The sequence below is a fragment of the Pimephales promelas genome, chromosome 11, assembly GCF_988280905.1.
Source record: "Pimephales promelas chromosome 11, fPimPro1.hap1.1, whole genome shotgun sequence".
NCBI lineage: Eukaryota > Metazoa > Chordata > Actinopteri > Cypriniformes > Leuciscidae > Pimephales > Pimephales promelas.
The window spans coordinates 1,364,698-1,379,626 of NC_142779.1; the positions used below are offsets into that span (position 1 = coordinate 1,364,698).

The 14,929-nt window shown below is 33.6% G+C and overlaps 2 protein-coding genes across 2 annotated transcripts in view; one reads left to right on the forward strand and one right to left on the reverse strand.

The window, feature by feature from the left end:
- The window catches only part of dntt (deoxynucleotidyltransferase, terminal), a 131,452-nt gene extending 127,745 nt beyond the window's left edge, over positions 1 to 3,707 (reverse strand). Inside the window, exons 1-2 of the mRNA XM_089116714.1 lie at positions 3,230 to 3,707; positions 257 to 475 (exon numbers count right to left, since the gene is read on the reverse strand). Of these exons, the coding sequence (XP_088972840.1) occupies positions 257 to 429 (173 nt within the window). The 5' untranslated portion in view covers positions 430 to 475; positions 3,230 to 3,707. The remainder of the gene's footprint in view (positions 1 to 256; positions 476 to 3,229) is intronic.
- Positions 3,708 to 12,014: 8,307 nt separating this feature from the next.
- Positions 12,015 to 14,929, forward strand: part of blnk (B cell linker) — a 29,187-nt gene continuing 26,272 nt past the window's right edge. The window contains exons 1-2 of the mRNA XM_039649005.2: positions 12,015 to 12,287; positions 12,383 to 12,445. Of these exons, the coding sequence (XP_039504939.2) occupies positions 12,219 to 12,287; positions 12,383 to 12,445 (132 nt within the window). The 5' untranslated portion in view covers positions 12,015 to 12,218. The remainder of the gene's footprint in view (positions 12,288 to 12,382; positions 12,446 to 14,929) is intronic.

Here is a 14,929-nt window from a genome sequence, read left to right on the forward strand (position 1 = left end):
CAGTATTTTCAGCTTCAGAATCATGAATATTGTTATTCTGGTGTCTCTATTGTCCTGTGCTTTGGGTTTCAACACCAAGTCCAAGTCTAATCATTCACACACACAATGTAAAACCAAATTTTGCATTTTTATCCACAGTGCATTATTTGTTGACCTTTTCTCATGTCTTGGAGCATCGCAGTAATATGGTATCGTGATATGCATGAATCGTGAAATAAGGGAATCGTTACAGATAATGCTTTTCTGAGTGCCGTACCTGAGAGCGTCGTCCACGCAGAACCCCTTTGATCGGGCCAGATTCGAGAGAAAATTCCTCCTGCTTTTTCCCATCCTCCTCTCCACCAGGTACAGGGTCAGATCCTTGAACTTGACCTCGTCGTGACCCCGCGGGAAGGCGGCTTCTGGCCGACGCTTTCGAGTGGGAAGCATGTCTGCATCAGTGGCATTGGCTGATGCCGTCGAGCCTTATTTTGCTCTTGAAAGACAAAAGCTGGCAGTTGGTGTGGCGTGTTTGTGTATGGTTTGGCAAAGAGTCGTACAGGTGCTTTAGATTTGGCACTCGTGCTGATAGGGCACTGCCAAAACTACCACTAACAGATGGATGGAGAACACTGGGGTCACGGCGAAGAGAAGAGGAAAACATCATAACAGCAGCACTGAGGGAAAACTTCAATAAATCCCACTGAGGACATGTTCACACACTCACTGACACCACAGGCCTGTTTACCACACTATCACACACATTAAGGGCTGATTCTTTAATTAGGGCCTCTACCAGTTTATAAAGTTAAAAAGGAATGAGGACACCTATCAAAGCCACTCTCACCTTGGATAATGTTTACAGAGTTTACTCGCCCTCATGTCATTCCAAACCTGCACGTCTTTCTTATATACTGACGAACAACATTGACTTCCATTATTACGGAGGTGTATTGCATTCACTTGAAGAAAAAAAATCTACTCTGTTTTTCTGAATTAACGAGTTAATTTTTCTTGAGAATTTTTTTTTGCTGTTTTTCTGAATTAATGAGTTAATTTTTCATGAAAAAAATTTTTTTTGCTCTGTTTTTCTGAATTAATAAGTTAATTTTAATTTTTCATGAGAATTTTTTTTCTCTCTGTTTTTCTGAATTAATGAGTTAATTTTTCATGAGAATTTTTTTTTTTTGCTCTGTTTTTCTGAATTAACGAGTTAATTTTTCATGAGAAATTTTTTTTGCTCTGTTTTTCTGAATTAATGAGTTAATTTTTCATGAGAATTTTTTTTTTGTTGTTTTTCTGAATTAATGAAATAATTTTTCATGAGGAAAAAAGTTTTTGCTCTGTTTTTCTGAATTAACAAGTTAATTTTTCATGGAATTTTTTTTTTTTTTTGCTCTGTTTTTCTGAAAAACAGAGCAAACACTTTTTTTCTCATGAAAAATTAACTCATTCATTCAGAAAAACAAAAAAAAAATTCTCATGAAAAATTAACTCATTAATTCAGAAAAACAGAGCAAAAAAAATTTTTTCTCATGAAAAATTAACTCGTTAATTCAGGAACAGAGTAGATTTTTTTTCTTTAAGTGAATGCAATACGCCTCCGTACCTCCGTACATTATAGCCTATATAATGAAAAATAAAACTCATACGCGGGTTTGGAGATGAAGTTGACTGTCACTCATTTCCATTGTAAATAAATAGAAAACACATGATGGTTATGATGACATTGACTGCACTACTCTAAAAGCAATTCTACATTATGATTGTTTTTTTATTAGTAATACTGTAAATGGTTTAATATATGACAATAGTGTTTAGAGGGTAACTAAACCCCTGGTCAGAGCCTGACTCCACCCACTGGCAATATTTAAAAATGCTGAAAAAGTGGGCAGACCCCAGCGGAGATGGAGGGGATGAAATAGATGCTAAAACACTCTATCCTGGTCGTTTTCAATACTCACAATTCCAATTCCTGACTCCCTACAGTGGTTTTGACGACACAAGATGGTTTTTATACTGCCAAGGGCGAGCTGAAACCTGCGTACGTCACGAAGTGTGGAACATCCAATAGGAAAATTCAACTGCAGTAGCCACCGTTCAACCTGAAGAGGGCAGCACTAAGACGCTTTTACACCATATGTTGTAGAAATAGAACACTTTATAAACAAATGTCAAAGAAGTTACTCGAATCAATGACTGGTATTAATAAAGATCCATTCTTACAGATCATTAACTAAAAAAAAGTTGGTTTAGTGTTTAGTTACTCTTATAGGAAAGTGGAAATTAGTAGTTTCCTGATTTTAACACGCTCTTATTACTGTGAAATCTTATAAAAGTAAATGTAAGAATAACTGATATTGTTAGTAATATTTCAAGATGAACTAGACTGAAGATACTCAGCTTTAATTGATTATCAATAAAATATGATAATCAGGCTCTAAGTGCTAAGATGCTAATTGCATCCAAAATAAAAGTTTATGTTTACATTATATATATATATATATATTTCAAATGCCAGGCTTTACAGAGTTAAAAATCACGAGGATACAGAGAAGTATCACTAATATTGTAAATGCAATATCAGCCTAAATAAAATAAAAAATTATGCATGGATGCAAACATTACTAGTCCACTAGAAGAATAGTTCAAAACAAGCATTTCGGCATTGTACCCTTTATAGTATGTGGAAACCTCTTTCTAATAAATGCAATAATTCTATAAAATAATGTCTGTATGGATGCTGCTTTGTGCACAGGCACATCATAACAGAGACACACACTCATAAAGTGTTGAAAGCACCAGAACGTCATTTCATGCATTAGAGTAATCACAGTAGCTGTGCATGCTTTCTGCCATTTCATGCATTTCCACATCATTTGGGATGCATCTGTCCTACTTCGGCACATTAAACAAGCAGGTGAAACTCCAAAAACTAGAGTATCGTGCAAAACTTCAGTAGGCTAATTCAACTTAAAAGGTGAAACTAATATATTATATAGACTCATTGCATGCAAAGTGAGATATTTCAAGCCTTTATTTGTTATTTGTCTATATAATATTTTAGTTTCACCTTTTAAGATGAATTACTGAAATAAATGAAATTTTGCACCATATTCTAGTTTTTCAAGTTTCACCTGCATGTATAGTGTGTGATTTGGGATTCATTCCTTGTTTGCAGCCACATCATCTTTAAAAAGCATGTTCAAATAAAAAATATTGTACTTTTTTTTTTTTCAGTATCCTTTACCTTGTTTTCCGTGTGCATCTCAGAAGTGTCATCCTGAACTTCTCCCGGCGCTGTCGAGGGATTCGGGCGGACCGGTCGCAGTGGTGGACCTCTACAGATGTCCAGTAACGTCCAGCAGTTTCTCACAGATGTAGGACAGATCTCCAGCCTGTTCTCGCGCTCCACCATCTGCCCGAGCCAGCTAATGAGTCTACCTGTGAAGAAGAAGCCCTTCATTAGCTAAAGCACCATATGTGGAGATGAACTGGTCATTTCAGATCTTTATTATGCCTCTTCCTTACAGAAGATCTCACACACGGCGCATCACTCTTCCTACTTGATTTCTTCCCGTTTATTTTTATTTTTATTTGGCTCTTCTTTGTCTTTATCTTCTGCTATTCAATTCAAACGTTCATTCTCGGGCACTTTCCATAAATTAGTGTCCTTTTTTATTTTAAATTCATTTTCATTAGTTGTTTTAGTCCAATAAATAGCCTATTCATTGCTGTCCTTTTATTTTATTCTTTATTAATTTAATTTAATTTGATGGTTGGTTTTAGGCCAAATATTTAATTAAATTTCATGATTATTTTAGTCCACAAATAGGGTATAAATCAGTGTCCTTTTTGATTTATTTTTATTTTAAATTCAATTTCATTATTTGTTTTAGTCCAATAAATAGCCTATTCATTGCTGTCTTTTTATTTTATTCTTTATTAATTTAATTTAATTTGATGGTTGGTTTTAGTCCAAATATTTACTTAAATTTCATGATTATTTTAATCCACAAATAGGGTATAAATCAGTGTCCTTTTTTATTTATTTTTATTTTAAATTCAATTTAATTATTTGTTTTAGTGTAATAAATAGCCTGTTCATTACTGTCCTTTTATTTTATTGAATTTTTTATTAATTTAATTTACTTTCATGGTTGGTTTTAGTCTAAATAGGGTATAAATAGTGTCCTCCTCATATTTTAATTTATTTTATATTTAGTTAAATTTCATGATTATTTTAGTCCACAAATAGGGTATAAATTAGGGTCCTTTTTATTTTATTTTTAATTTAATTTCATTATTTTTCTTTTAGTCCAATAAATAGGCTATTCATTACTGTCCTTTTATTTTATTTTTTATTAATTTAATTAAATTTTATGGTTGGTTTTAGTCCAAATAATAGGCTATAAATTAGTCTTTTTAATATTTATATATTTTATTTCTTTTCATTACTTTAATCCACAAATGGGGTATAAATTAGTCTTTAAAATTTTTATATTTTATTACTTTTCATTATTTTAGTCCACAAATATAAATTAGTCTTTTTAATATTTATATATTTTATTTCATTTCATCATTTTAGTCCACAAATAGGATATAAATTAGTCTTTTTAATATTTATAGATTATTATTACTTAGTCCACAAATTGGGTAAAAGTGAGAGTCGTTATATTTTTTAAATTTTTATTTTGTATTTATTTAATTCAACTTCATTCTTGGTTTAAGTTATGGGCATTTTTCACAAATAAGGTATAAATTAATGCTTTAATTCAATTCACATTTTTTTATATAGTGTTTTTCAAAGCATGTTTACAGAAAATGCACGAGTCCATATTACAATTTCGAGTGATCTGTTATCAAAAAAAAACTGTCTAAAGTTAATATTTCAGAAATCACAAATCACAGCTAGTTAAACAAATTTAAACAATGTAATAATTTAAGGCATAAACACTTGTTTGTTAACAAATGATTCTCTATAGAGACCTGTTTTATCAGTCTTTCTACTTCAGTTTTATGATCCAGTAAAAAAACATAAAACCCCAGTCATTTTCTCCACAGGAGATCTTACAAACCTCTACAGACAGACCTACTGTGAGTTACAAGGTTAGTAATCGACAGTTAGGCTTTTATTGAAGACATTAGTCCATGTTATTTCAACCTAGATTATAAATGATGATGGTTAAAAGCAGAATTGTGGGTGAAAACTACATTTAACATGATCCTGCAGAGAATGTGTGAGTGCATGTGGGACTGTATATGTGAGAGAGTGAGTGAGTGTGAGTGATTGTGATATTTCACGTGTGTGTGTGTGTGTGTGTCTCATTAACTGGGTGCCGGAGGTTAACTGGAGTCACACTGTAATTGTGTGTGTGTTCTCTGGTTTGGATCCGGTCCAGGATTAGAAACGCAGGCCGAGCACCTGCAGAACGGAAGACCAGCTTATTAACAATAACTGCTATATTAATACTATAAAAACACTGCATCATAATGTCTAATGCATCTTAACATTATGAACGAGCTCTTACGGTTATAATGTGTGTCATGATTAATAGTGCAATGATTCTTGTAAACATAATACACATCACAAAAATATGATTACCTGCATGAGGGAGTTTATGATGCAGCTGACGGCGTCGTAATATTTCCAAATAACCATATCCTCAACGACTGAATGCACTAAAACATAATATTCATAAAACACCATTCATCATAACACTCACTGTTTTTGTAATTGTTTAAAATGTACAAATTGATGTTGCATTTGCAAATAGTGAGGCATTTGAGGCTGAAACATTATAACATTTTAATATCATATGCTATACAATAGTGATGTACTTCTGAATAATGGCCAATATGATTATGATAAAACAGGGTTTGTTTTTATGAAGGGAAATTTAAGATTTTTTTAAGACCAAGGAAAAGGAATGCGAATGTCTAAACGTGTTTAAATCAAGAAACATTTACTACATTTACATTTACACTTGCTACACCTGTTATTGTTTTGAATAATCGCTTCTAGCAGCGAAACTTTAAGGCCTTAAAGGGATAGTTCACGCAAAAATGAAAATCAGCCCATGATTTACTCAACCTGAAGCCATCCTATAGGAGTATATGACATTCTTCTTTCAGATGAATACAATCAGCTACTGTATATTAAAAATAAAAAATGTCCTATCTCTTCCAAGCTTTATAATGCCAGTGAATGACTGTAGGTCTTTGGAGATCTATAAAAGTGCACCTATCCACATAAAAGTGCATCTATTCATTTAAAAAAGTTAATCTATCCACATAAAAGTGCATCTGTCCACATAAAAGTGCATGGATCCATCATAAAAGTGCATCTATCCCTCATAAAAGTGCATCTATCCATCATAAAAGTGCATGTATCCATCATAAAAGTGCATCTATCCCTCATAAAAGTGCATCTATCCACATAAAAGTGCATCTATCCATCATAAAAGTGCATGTATCCATCATAAAAGTGCATCTATCCCTCATAAAAGTGCATCTGTCCATCATAAAAGTGCATGTGTCCATCATAAAAATGCATCTATCCCTCATAAAAGTGCATCTATCCATCATAAAAGTGCATCTATCATCATAAAAGTGCATCTATCCTTATAAAAGTGCATCTGTCCATGATAAAAGTGCTTCTATCATCATAAAAGTGCATCTATCCCTCATAAAAGTGCATCTATCCTCATAGATGTGCATCTATTCATGATAAAAGTGCATCTGTCCATCATAAAAGTGCATCTATCCATCATAAAAGTGCATCTATCCCTCATAAAAGTGCATATATCCTCATAAAAGTGCATCTATCCTCATAAAAGTGCATCTATCCATGATAAAAGTGCATCTATCCATTATAAAAGTGCATCTATCCATCATAAAAGTGCATCTGTCCACATAAAAGTGCATCTATCCTTCATAAAAGTGCATGTATCCCTCATAAAAGTGCATCTATCCATCATAAAAGTGCATCTATCCTCATAAAAGTGCATCTATTCATGATAAAAGTGCATCTGTCCATCATAAAAGTGCATGTATCCCTCATAAAAGTGCATCTATTCATGATAAAAGTGCATCTATCTTCATAAAAGTGCATCTGTCATAAAAGTGCATCTATCCATGATAAAAGTGCATCTATCCTCATAAAAGTGCATCTGTCCATCATAAAAGTGCATCTATCCATCATAAAAGTGCATCTGTCCACATAAAAGTGCATCTATCCATGATAAATGTGCATCTATTTATGATAAAAGTGCATCTATCCTCATAAAAGTGCATCTGTCCATCATAAAAGTGCATCTGTCCACATAAAAGTGCATCTATCCATGATACAAGTGCATCTATTCATGATAAAAGTGCATCTATCCTCATAAAAGTGCATCTGTCCTCATAAAAGTGCATCTATCCATCATAAAAGTGCATCTATCCTCATAAAAGTGCATCTATCCATCATAAAAGTGCATCTGTCCACATAAAAGTGCATCTATCTATGATACAAGTGCATCTATTCATGATAAAAGTGCATCTATCCTCATAAAAGTGCATCTGTCCATCATAAAAGTGCATCTATCCATCATAAAAGTGCATCTATCCACATAAAAGTGCATCAATCCATGATAAAAGTGCATCTGTCCATCATAAAAGTGCATCTATCCATGATAAAAGTGCATCTATCCATGATAAAAGTGCATCTATCCTCATAAAAGTGCATGTATCCATCATAAAAGTGCATCTGTCCATCATAAAAGTGCATCTATTATCATAAAAGTGCATCTGTATCCATCATAAAAGTGCATCTACTATCATAAAAGTTATGATGGATAGAATCACTTTTTTTATTGAATAGATTTATAGATAGATAGATCTACAGATAGATACATTTTTATGTGGATGCAGATGCACTTTTATAGACGTCCAAACACACAGAGCCATTGTGATGGCCGAACCCGATAAGGGTCAAGGATACGCAGAATCACGATACATACATTTATTTACATGATAGTTATTTTCTTTCTCTTTATCATTCAGTTGTTATATTTGAGTTTAGTATAGTATAGGATTTAAGCTCCAGCTGGAGCTTAATATATACAAGACCATTTTAAGCACTGCAGAAAACTTTCCTGAAACTGCAGAAGTCATTCTTTAGTGAGCTTATTATATCTCATCTTTGCATGCGTTTTCTATCTCCATAAACACTTGAACATGATTTTAGGTTAAAAGAATGGATCTAATAATCAATTTCCCTCTCAAAACTGAAGCTTATTGATCAATAAACATTTAAGGAAACAGAAACTTGAGTATTCAGAGGTCAAGTCAAGTCAAGTCACATTTATTTATAGGCTATAGCGCTTTTCACAATACATATTGTATCAAAGCAGCTTCACAGTGATAACATAAAGTAGATAATGCAATGTCAAATATCTTCTGATGACATTTCACAGTCAGCTAGATGATTTTGCAACTGTTTAAATAGGAAATGGCAAACGTTATAAAAAGCATCAGTGCTCAGGCCCACATGCATGACGACACCGCTTCCTGCTGAGAGCGAGGAGAAGGCCTAACACCAAGCCTGTCTAAAAGTTAACATTGATATATATTTAATTTACCACAACCTTGTTCTCCATCACGTACTGTGTGTCAATAACATGTACAAGCTTTAGGAGAGATGGTGCTAGCTGTCATGTTTTGTGTTGAACACACAATTAGAGCATGTATGTATATGAGATGTCAGATTGGAAAACTTATACGGGCCATTTAGAATAAAAAGCATAAAATAGTACAAATAAAATACAAACCAAAATGTATTCAGACAACTTCAACATTTCTCACATTATCACGGTTTATTCGCTAGTTCAGATCAGATCAGTGGATATTTCAATGGTTTTGTCCGTCTTTCTGTTGGACTCTCACACATGAATTATGTTGAATATCTGTCAGCTGTTAAACTTAACTACACACTTACTGTAGATAATACCAGTTTAGCTCAACCAGTGACCAAGTTACGCTTCATGTTGTTCAGTTTGTGTGTAAAAAGGTCGCATTACCAGTTAAAGACAAAACACTTCAGCAAAACATGATCATGATTTTTGGTCCCAAATACGTCTAAATATCACTGGTAGTCACTGTATGAAGAGTTGTTGCGTATAATATGTCACAGTTTACTTTATTTTGCTATCCTCACTTACATAAATGGGTTACACTTTATTTCGATAGTCCACTAGACTGTAAGTAACTTGTAGAACTAATACAAAAAATTGATGTATATTTGTTAAAGTGGTAAACCTAAAGAATAATTGTGACAAGGAATCAAAATTGTGTAATTCACACTGTAATTAAAAAAAAAATGTTATACACTCACCTAAAGCATTATTAGGAATACCATACTAATACTGTGTTTGACCCCCTTTCGCCTTCAGAACTGCCTTATTTCTAAGTGGCATTGATTCAAAAAGGACCTGAAAGTATTCTTCAGAAATGTTGGCCCATATTGATAGGATCGCATCTTGCAGTTGATGGAGATTTGTGGGATGAAGCTCCCGTTCCAAAGATGCTCTATTGGGTTGAGATCTGGTGACTGTGGCGGCCATTTTGGTACAGTCAACTCATTGACATGTTCAAGAAACCGATTTGAAATGACTCATGGTGTATTATCCTGCTGGAAGTAGCCATCAGAGGATGGGGACATGGTGGCCATAAAGGGATGGACATGGTCAGAAACAATGCTCAGGTAGGCCGTGGCATTTAAACGATGCCCAATTGGCACTAAGGGGCCTAAAGTGTGCCAAGAAAACCATTACACCACCAGCCTGCACAGTGGGAACAAGGCATGATGGATCCATGTGACTCTACCATCTGAATGTTCAACAGAAATCGAGACTCATCAGACCAGGCGACATTTCTCCAGTCTTTAACTGTCCAGTTTTGGTGAGCTCTTGCAAATTGTGGCCTCTTTTTCCTATTTGTAGTGGAGATGAGTGGTACCCGGTGGGGTCTTCTGCTGTTGTAGCCCATCCGCCTCAAGGTTGTGTGTGTTGTGTCTTTGCTGCATACCTCGGTTGTAACGAGTGGTTATTTCAGTCAAAGTTGCTCTTCTATCAGCTTGAATCAGTCGGCCCATTCTCCTCTGACCTCTCGCATCAACAAGGCATTTTGGCCCACAGGACTGCCATCGCATACTGGACGTTTTTCCCTTTTCACTCCATTCTTTGTAAACCCTAGAAATGGTTGTGTGTGAAAATCCCAGTAACTGAGCAGATTGTGAAATACACAGACCGGCCACGCTCAAAATTGCTTAAATCCCCTTTCTTTCCCATTCAGTCATTCAGTTTGGAGTTCAGGACCACACCCCTAAATGCATTGAAGCAACCGCCATGTGATTGGTTGATTAGATAATTGCATTAATGAGAGATTGAACAGGTGTTCCTAATAATCCTTTAGGTGAGTGTATGTTAACTATTGAGATGTGTACCCTTGTATGAGCATCTTGGAAATGTTCGTAAAAGTCCATTTATTTTGAATGGATTAAATCCAGAGAGAAAAGTGACGCTCGTTGGCATAATAAGCATTGGCTTCAGCCTACACCTTTTTCGGTTGTTATACATGTTTATATTGTTTCTTTGTTGGTTTTGTTTTTTAAAAGTTATGTGCAAGGACTGAAATTTATTATATTTCATAATATTTCAGTCCTTGCACATAACTTTTACTCTACTAACTTTTACTCTACTAACCTGAACCCTAACCTAATAGTCAATAACAGTCTAATAATAGCCTACTCTAATGAGAGTTGTAAAAAAAAATATTGATGGTTTAACTTAAAAAAGTGAGTAACCTGGTTGCCTTAAAATTTTAAGTTCATTGAACTGAAAAAAAAGTGAGTTAATACAATGAAGGAGATTAATTTAACCATCAGAAACTCAAAATTATATGTTATCTGAACTAAATAAATTATTTAAGTTGATTTGACTAAAGAAAAAATGTTGTGATTACTATACACTGTAAAAAAATATTGTTGGTTTAACTTAAAAAAGTAAGTAACCTGGTTGCCTTAAAATTTTAAGTTCATTGAACTGGAAAAAGTGAGTTAATACAATGAAGGAGATTAATTTAACCATCAGAAACTCAAAATTATATGTTATCTGAACTAAATAAATTATTTAAGTTGATTTGACTAAAGAAAAAATGTTGTGATTACTATACACTGTAAAAAAATATTGTTGGTTTAACTTAAAAAAGTAAGTAACCTGGTTGCCTTAAAATTTTAAGTTCATTGAACTGGAAAAAGTGAGTTAATACAATGAAGGAGATTAATTTAACCATCAGAAACTCAAAATTATATGTTATCTGAACTAAATAAATTATTTAAGTTGATTTGACTAAAGAAAAAATGTTGTGATTACTATACACTGTAAAAAAATATTGTTGGTTTAACTTAAAAAAGTAAGTAACCTGGTTGCCTTAAAATTTTAAGTTGATTGAACTGGAAAAAGTGAGTTAATACAATGAAGGAGATTAATTTAACCATCAGAAACTCAAAATAATAAGTTATCTCAACTAAATAAATTATTATAAAGTTGATTTGACAAAAGAAAATATGTTGTGATAACAAATCTTGAAAATATTTATTTTACAGTGTAGCTGCAAAGTAGAATATCTAAAGTGGAGAACTATAATGAACCACTAGTAAAACAATATCAAAAATGATATCCGCGGTGTCTGAATAATTTTTGGTTTGACTTATATAAAAAGCCTAACATTTAAAATCAATATTTTAGACAATAAAGAACAAATCTTATGGCAGTGAGAACCTCTGTGAGAAACAACCATGCATGAAACCAAAAAAACTCTTACATATGTAACAGCTATTTCCGGTCTAAATATATGGTGAAAATGCGTGCTCAGTATAAACTTTCATTTCCCTTTTGGTTTATGCAAACAGTGTTTTCCAGCACAGAGCAGGACTTTCCTGTAAAAAGCAGAACGTTCACATTTTATCTGCGCTTTATAGTGGCCCTAAAATTACACATGAAGTTAAATCGAGCGCTTGTGGCTTTGCATTAACTACCCGAGTGCATTCATCACCGCAGAGAGAAGTGTGAGAAAAGCATTTCATGTGGGGTCAGTTACCATCACTGAGAACAAGAGGAACTTCCCATGTTGCAAAGCCTTGCCTCACACTGGCCTCTCCTGCATGTTAGTTATCATACGGGTATAACCGACCCACGATGAGCTTACCGACCCGGGAACAATGTGAAGGATGGAGTCCGGCGCAGGTGTCCAGCTTTCTCATTCAGGTGAGAGTTTGTGTGCGAACCACGATTTATGCTTTTCTGTGTAGTTTACTAATGAATATGTAAATGAGCTGAAGATTAATGGTGTTTGCTCACAGAACAACATGAGGGACTGTGCAGAGTCGGCTCAGAGATACAGGATCGACGGATGTCGGTTTCTGGTAGGTTCCCTTTCTTGGTTAAAATCTTCACTTTTGGTCAATAATGCTGGGTTGTTTTAACCCAATTTTGGGTCAAATATGGACAAACTCAATCATTGGGTTAAAATGTAATTTAAAAACGTAACCCAATTGTCCATATTTGACCCAAAATTGGGTTAAAACAACCCAGCATTTTTTTTTCTCTTTGCAGATGTCAGCTAAATCTAATCAGCGTTGATATCGTTAACATTTGATTCACCAATCATGTATTTGAGATACAATCAGTGCTTTTAAATCTTTCATCAGGGGAAGTGAGCGGTTATAATGACCGTCTGACTCAGTCAGCATCTTGCTGTGGCTTTTATCGTGGATTTGCATTGATGCCATAAAACACACACACATATTTATCGTTTAGGATGATGTGGAGTCCAACTCACTGTAAAAAATATTTTCAAGATTTGTTATCACAACATATTTTCTTTTGTCAAATCAACTTTATAATAATTTATTTAGTTGAGATAACTTATTATTTTGAGTTTCTGATGGTTAAATTAATCTACTTCATTGCATTAACTCACTTTTTCCAGTTCAATCAACTTAAAATTTTAAGGCAATTTTTTTTACAGTGTAACGGTCAAAATAATTAATTGGTTTGAGTAGGACAAACTTAATTTCAACGAATTAGTTCAGTCAAATTAATTTTTATGAGTATTTAGCACTTTCTTTTTCTTTCAAGTTCACAGAACTGATATATTTTAAGTAAAGTGAACTGTTTCATTGTTTTGAGTTTTATGAAATTATTTATTTTAATTTAGACGAACTTAAGTTTAACTGAAACGGCTGGGATATCTATTTCCCAGCATGCTTTGCCGATGGCACTCGAAAGAGAGTGTAAATGCTCAAATTAAGTGCAATATAATGTGTAAAATTAATGTTAAGTGTGAGATTTAGTAGTGATTAATGTTTTGTTATGCTAATTTAGAAGAATTCCTGTTAATGTTGGCTTTCGGATAGTTACCATCATGGTGACAAGTGGTGCATTCAGGTTGATTTGAGAGCAAATAAACCCTTTATATTATTACGCTCATATAGCAAGTGTTTCTGTGCTGTTTCTAGTTAGCATTTACTACGGGAGCAGATTAGCTTTTAAAGCTAACTAAGTTTATACTATTAAAAGTGATTTGAGTTCTGCCAACTTATTCGGGTTTACAGTGTACTTCATAGATTTGAGTTATAGTAACTAATTAGTACTGTTAACTTTATTTACCCAAGTTATCTTAACAATTAGTTATTGAGTTACTTGGAAACAAATCAAATATTTTTTATGCTTAAATTGTTTGAGTTAATAAACTTAAATGATTTAAGGCAATCGGTTTCCTGGAACGGTTTGAGTTGAACTAACTCATCAGGTTTTAGACTTTTAATGAGGTGAGGTGAAGTAAAGTACAGTACAGTAAAGAACAATAAAGTACAGTAAAGCAAATTGTCGCTTTGGATAAAAGCGTCAGCTAAATGAATAAATGTTATGTAAAATGTAAACAAGTAAAAAAAAAAAAAACTTCAGCACAAACAGTAGATAAAAAATAAAATAAAACATAAAACTTCAGGCCGAGAAAGTAGATAAACAACTTAATTAAATAAAATAAAATTAAACAAAACTTCAGCCCAATAAAATATATCAAATAAACTTCAGCCAGAGACACTAGATAAATAAAAAATAAATATATTAATAAATTAAAGTAAAATAAAAACGTTTTACCTGTTCTGATGCGTTTTTAAATATCTCGTTAAAAGTAAGATGAAAACAAAATACACTATTCCTCATTTTTGTTTTGTTGACTCTATAAAAAGTTGACAGCATTACAACAACAAAAGAAAATTCCGGCCTCTTTTCTTCAGAAACTACTTCCTAAATACGATTGGTCGACTGCAGTATAGCCTCTTTATGGGCAAAGCTTGCTAATGCTAAAGTTAGTTGAGTAACAGCGTGCCGCATGTTTCGTCCTCCTGAACGCCGCTGAGGGCATATATTACAGATCTTTGCATATTCATGTGGCCTTTATGCGGTAACCATCTGGTGGAAGAGTGTGTAGATCACACACACTCGATGAGGGCGTGATGAGACTTTGGGAAACAGAACATCATGACTTTCACTGCAGTGTTGGGTAAAATTACCAACACTGTAACTTATATAGCCTACTAACTAGCTCGCTACTTTTACAACAAGAAGCAGAGTTCATGTTCTCATAAAACACAATCTCTTGTTTTTAATAGGAAAGAAACCCGAACGATCTCATGAGTCTTAAATTAAGAGTTGCTTGTGTTTCCACAATTTAACAGATGAAATGTGTCAACGATTCCCTCGTGATTCCCCACGATACTGAACTCACGATACCATATTATTAAGGTGAACAAGAATTGCACTGTTGATTAAAATGCTATTTGGTTTTACATTGTGTGTGTAAATGATTAGACTTGGACTTGGTGCTGAAACCCAAAGCACAG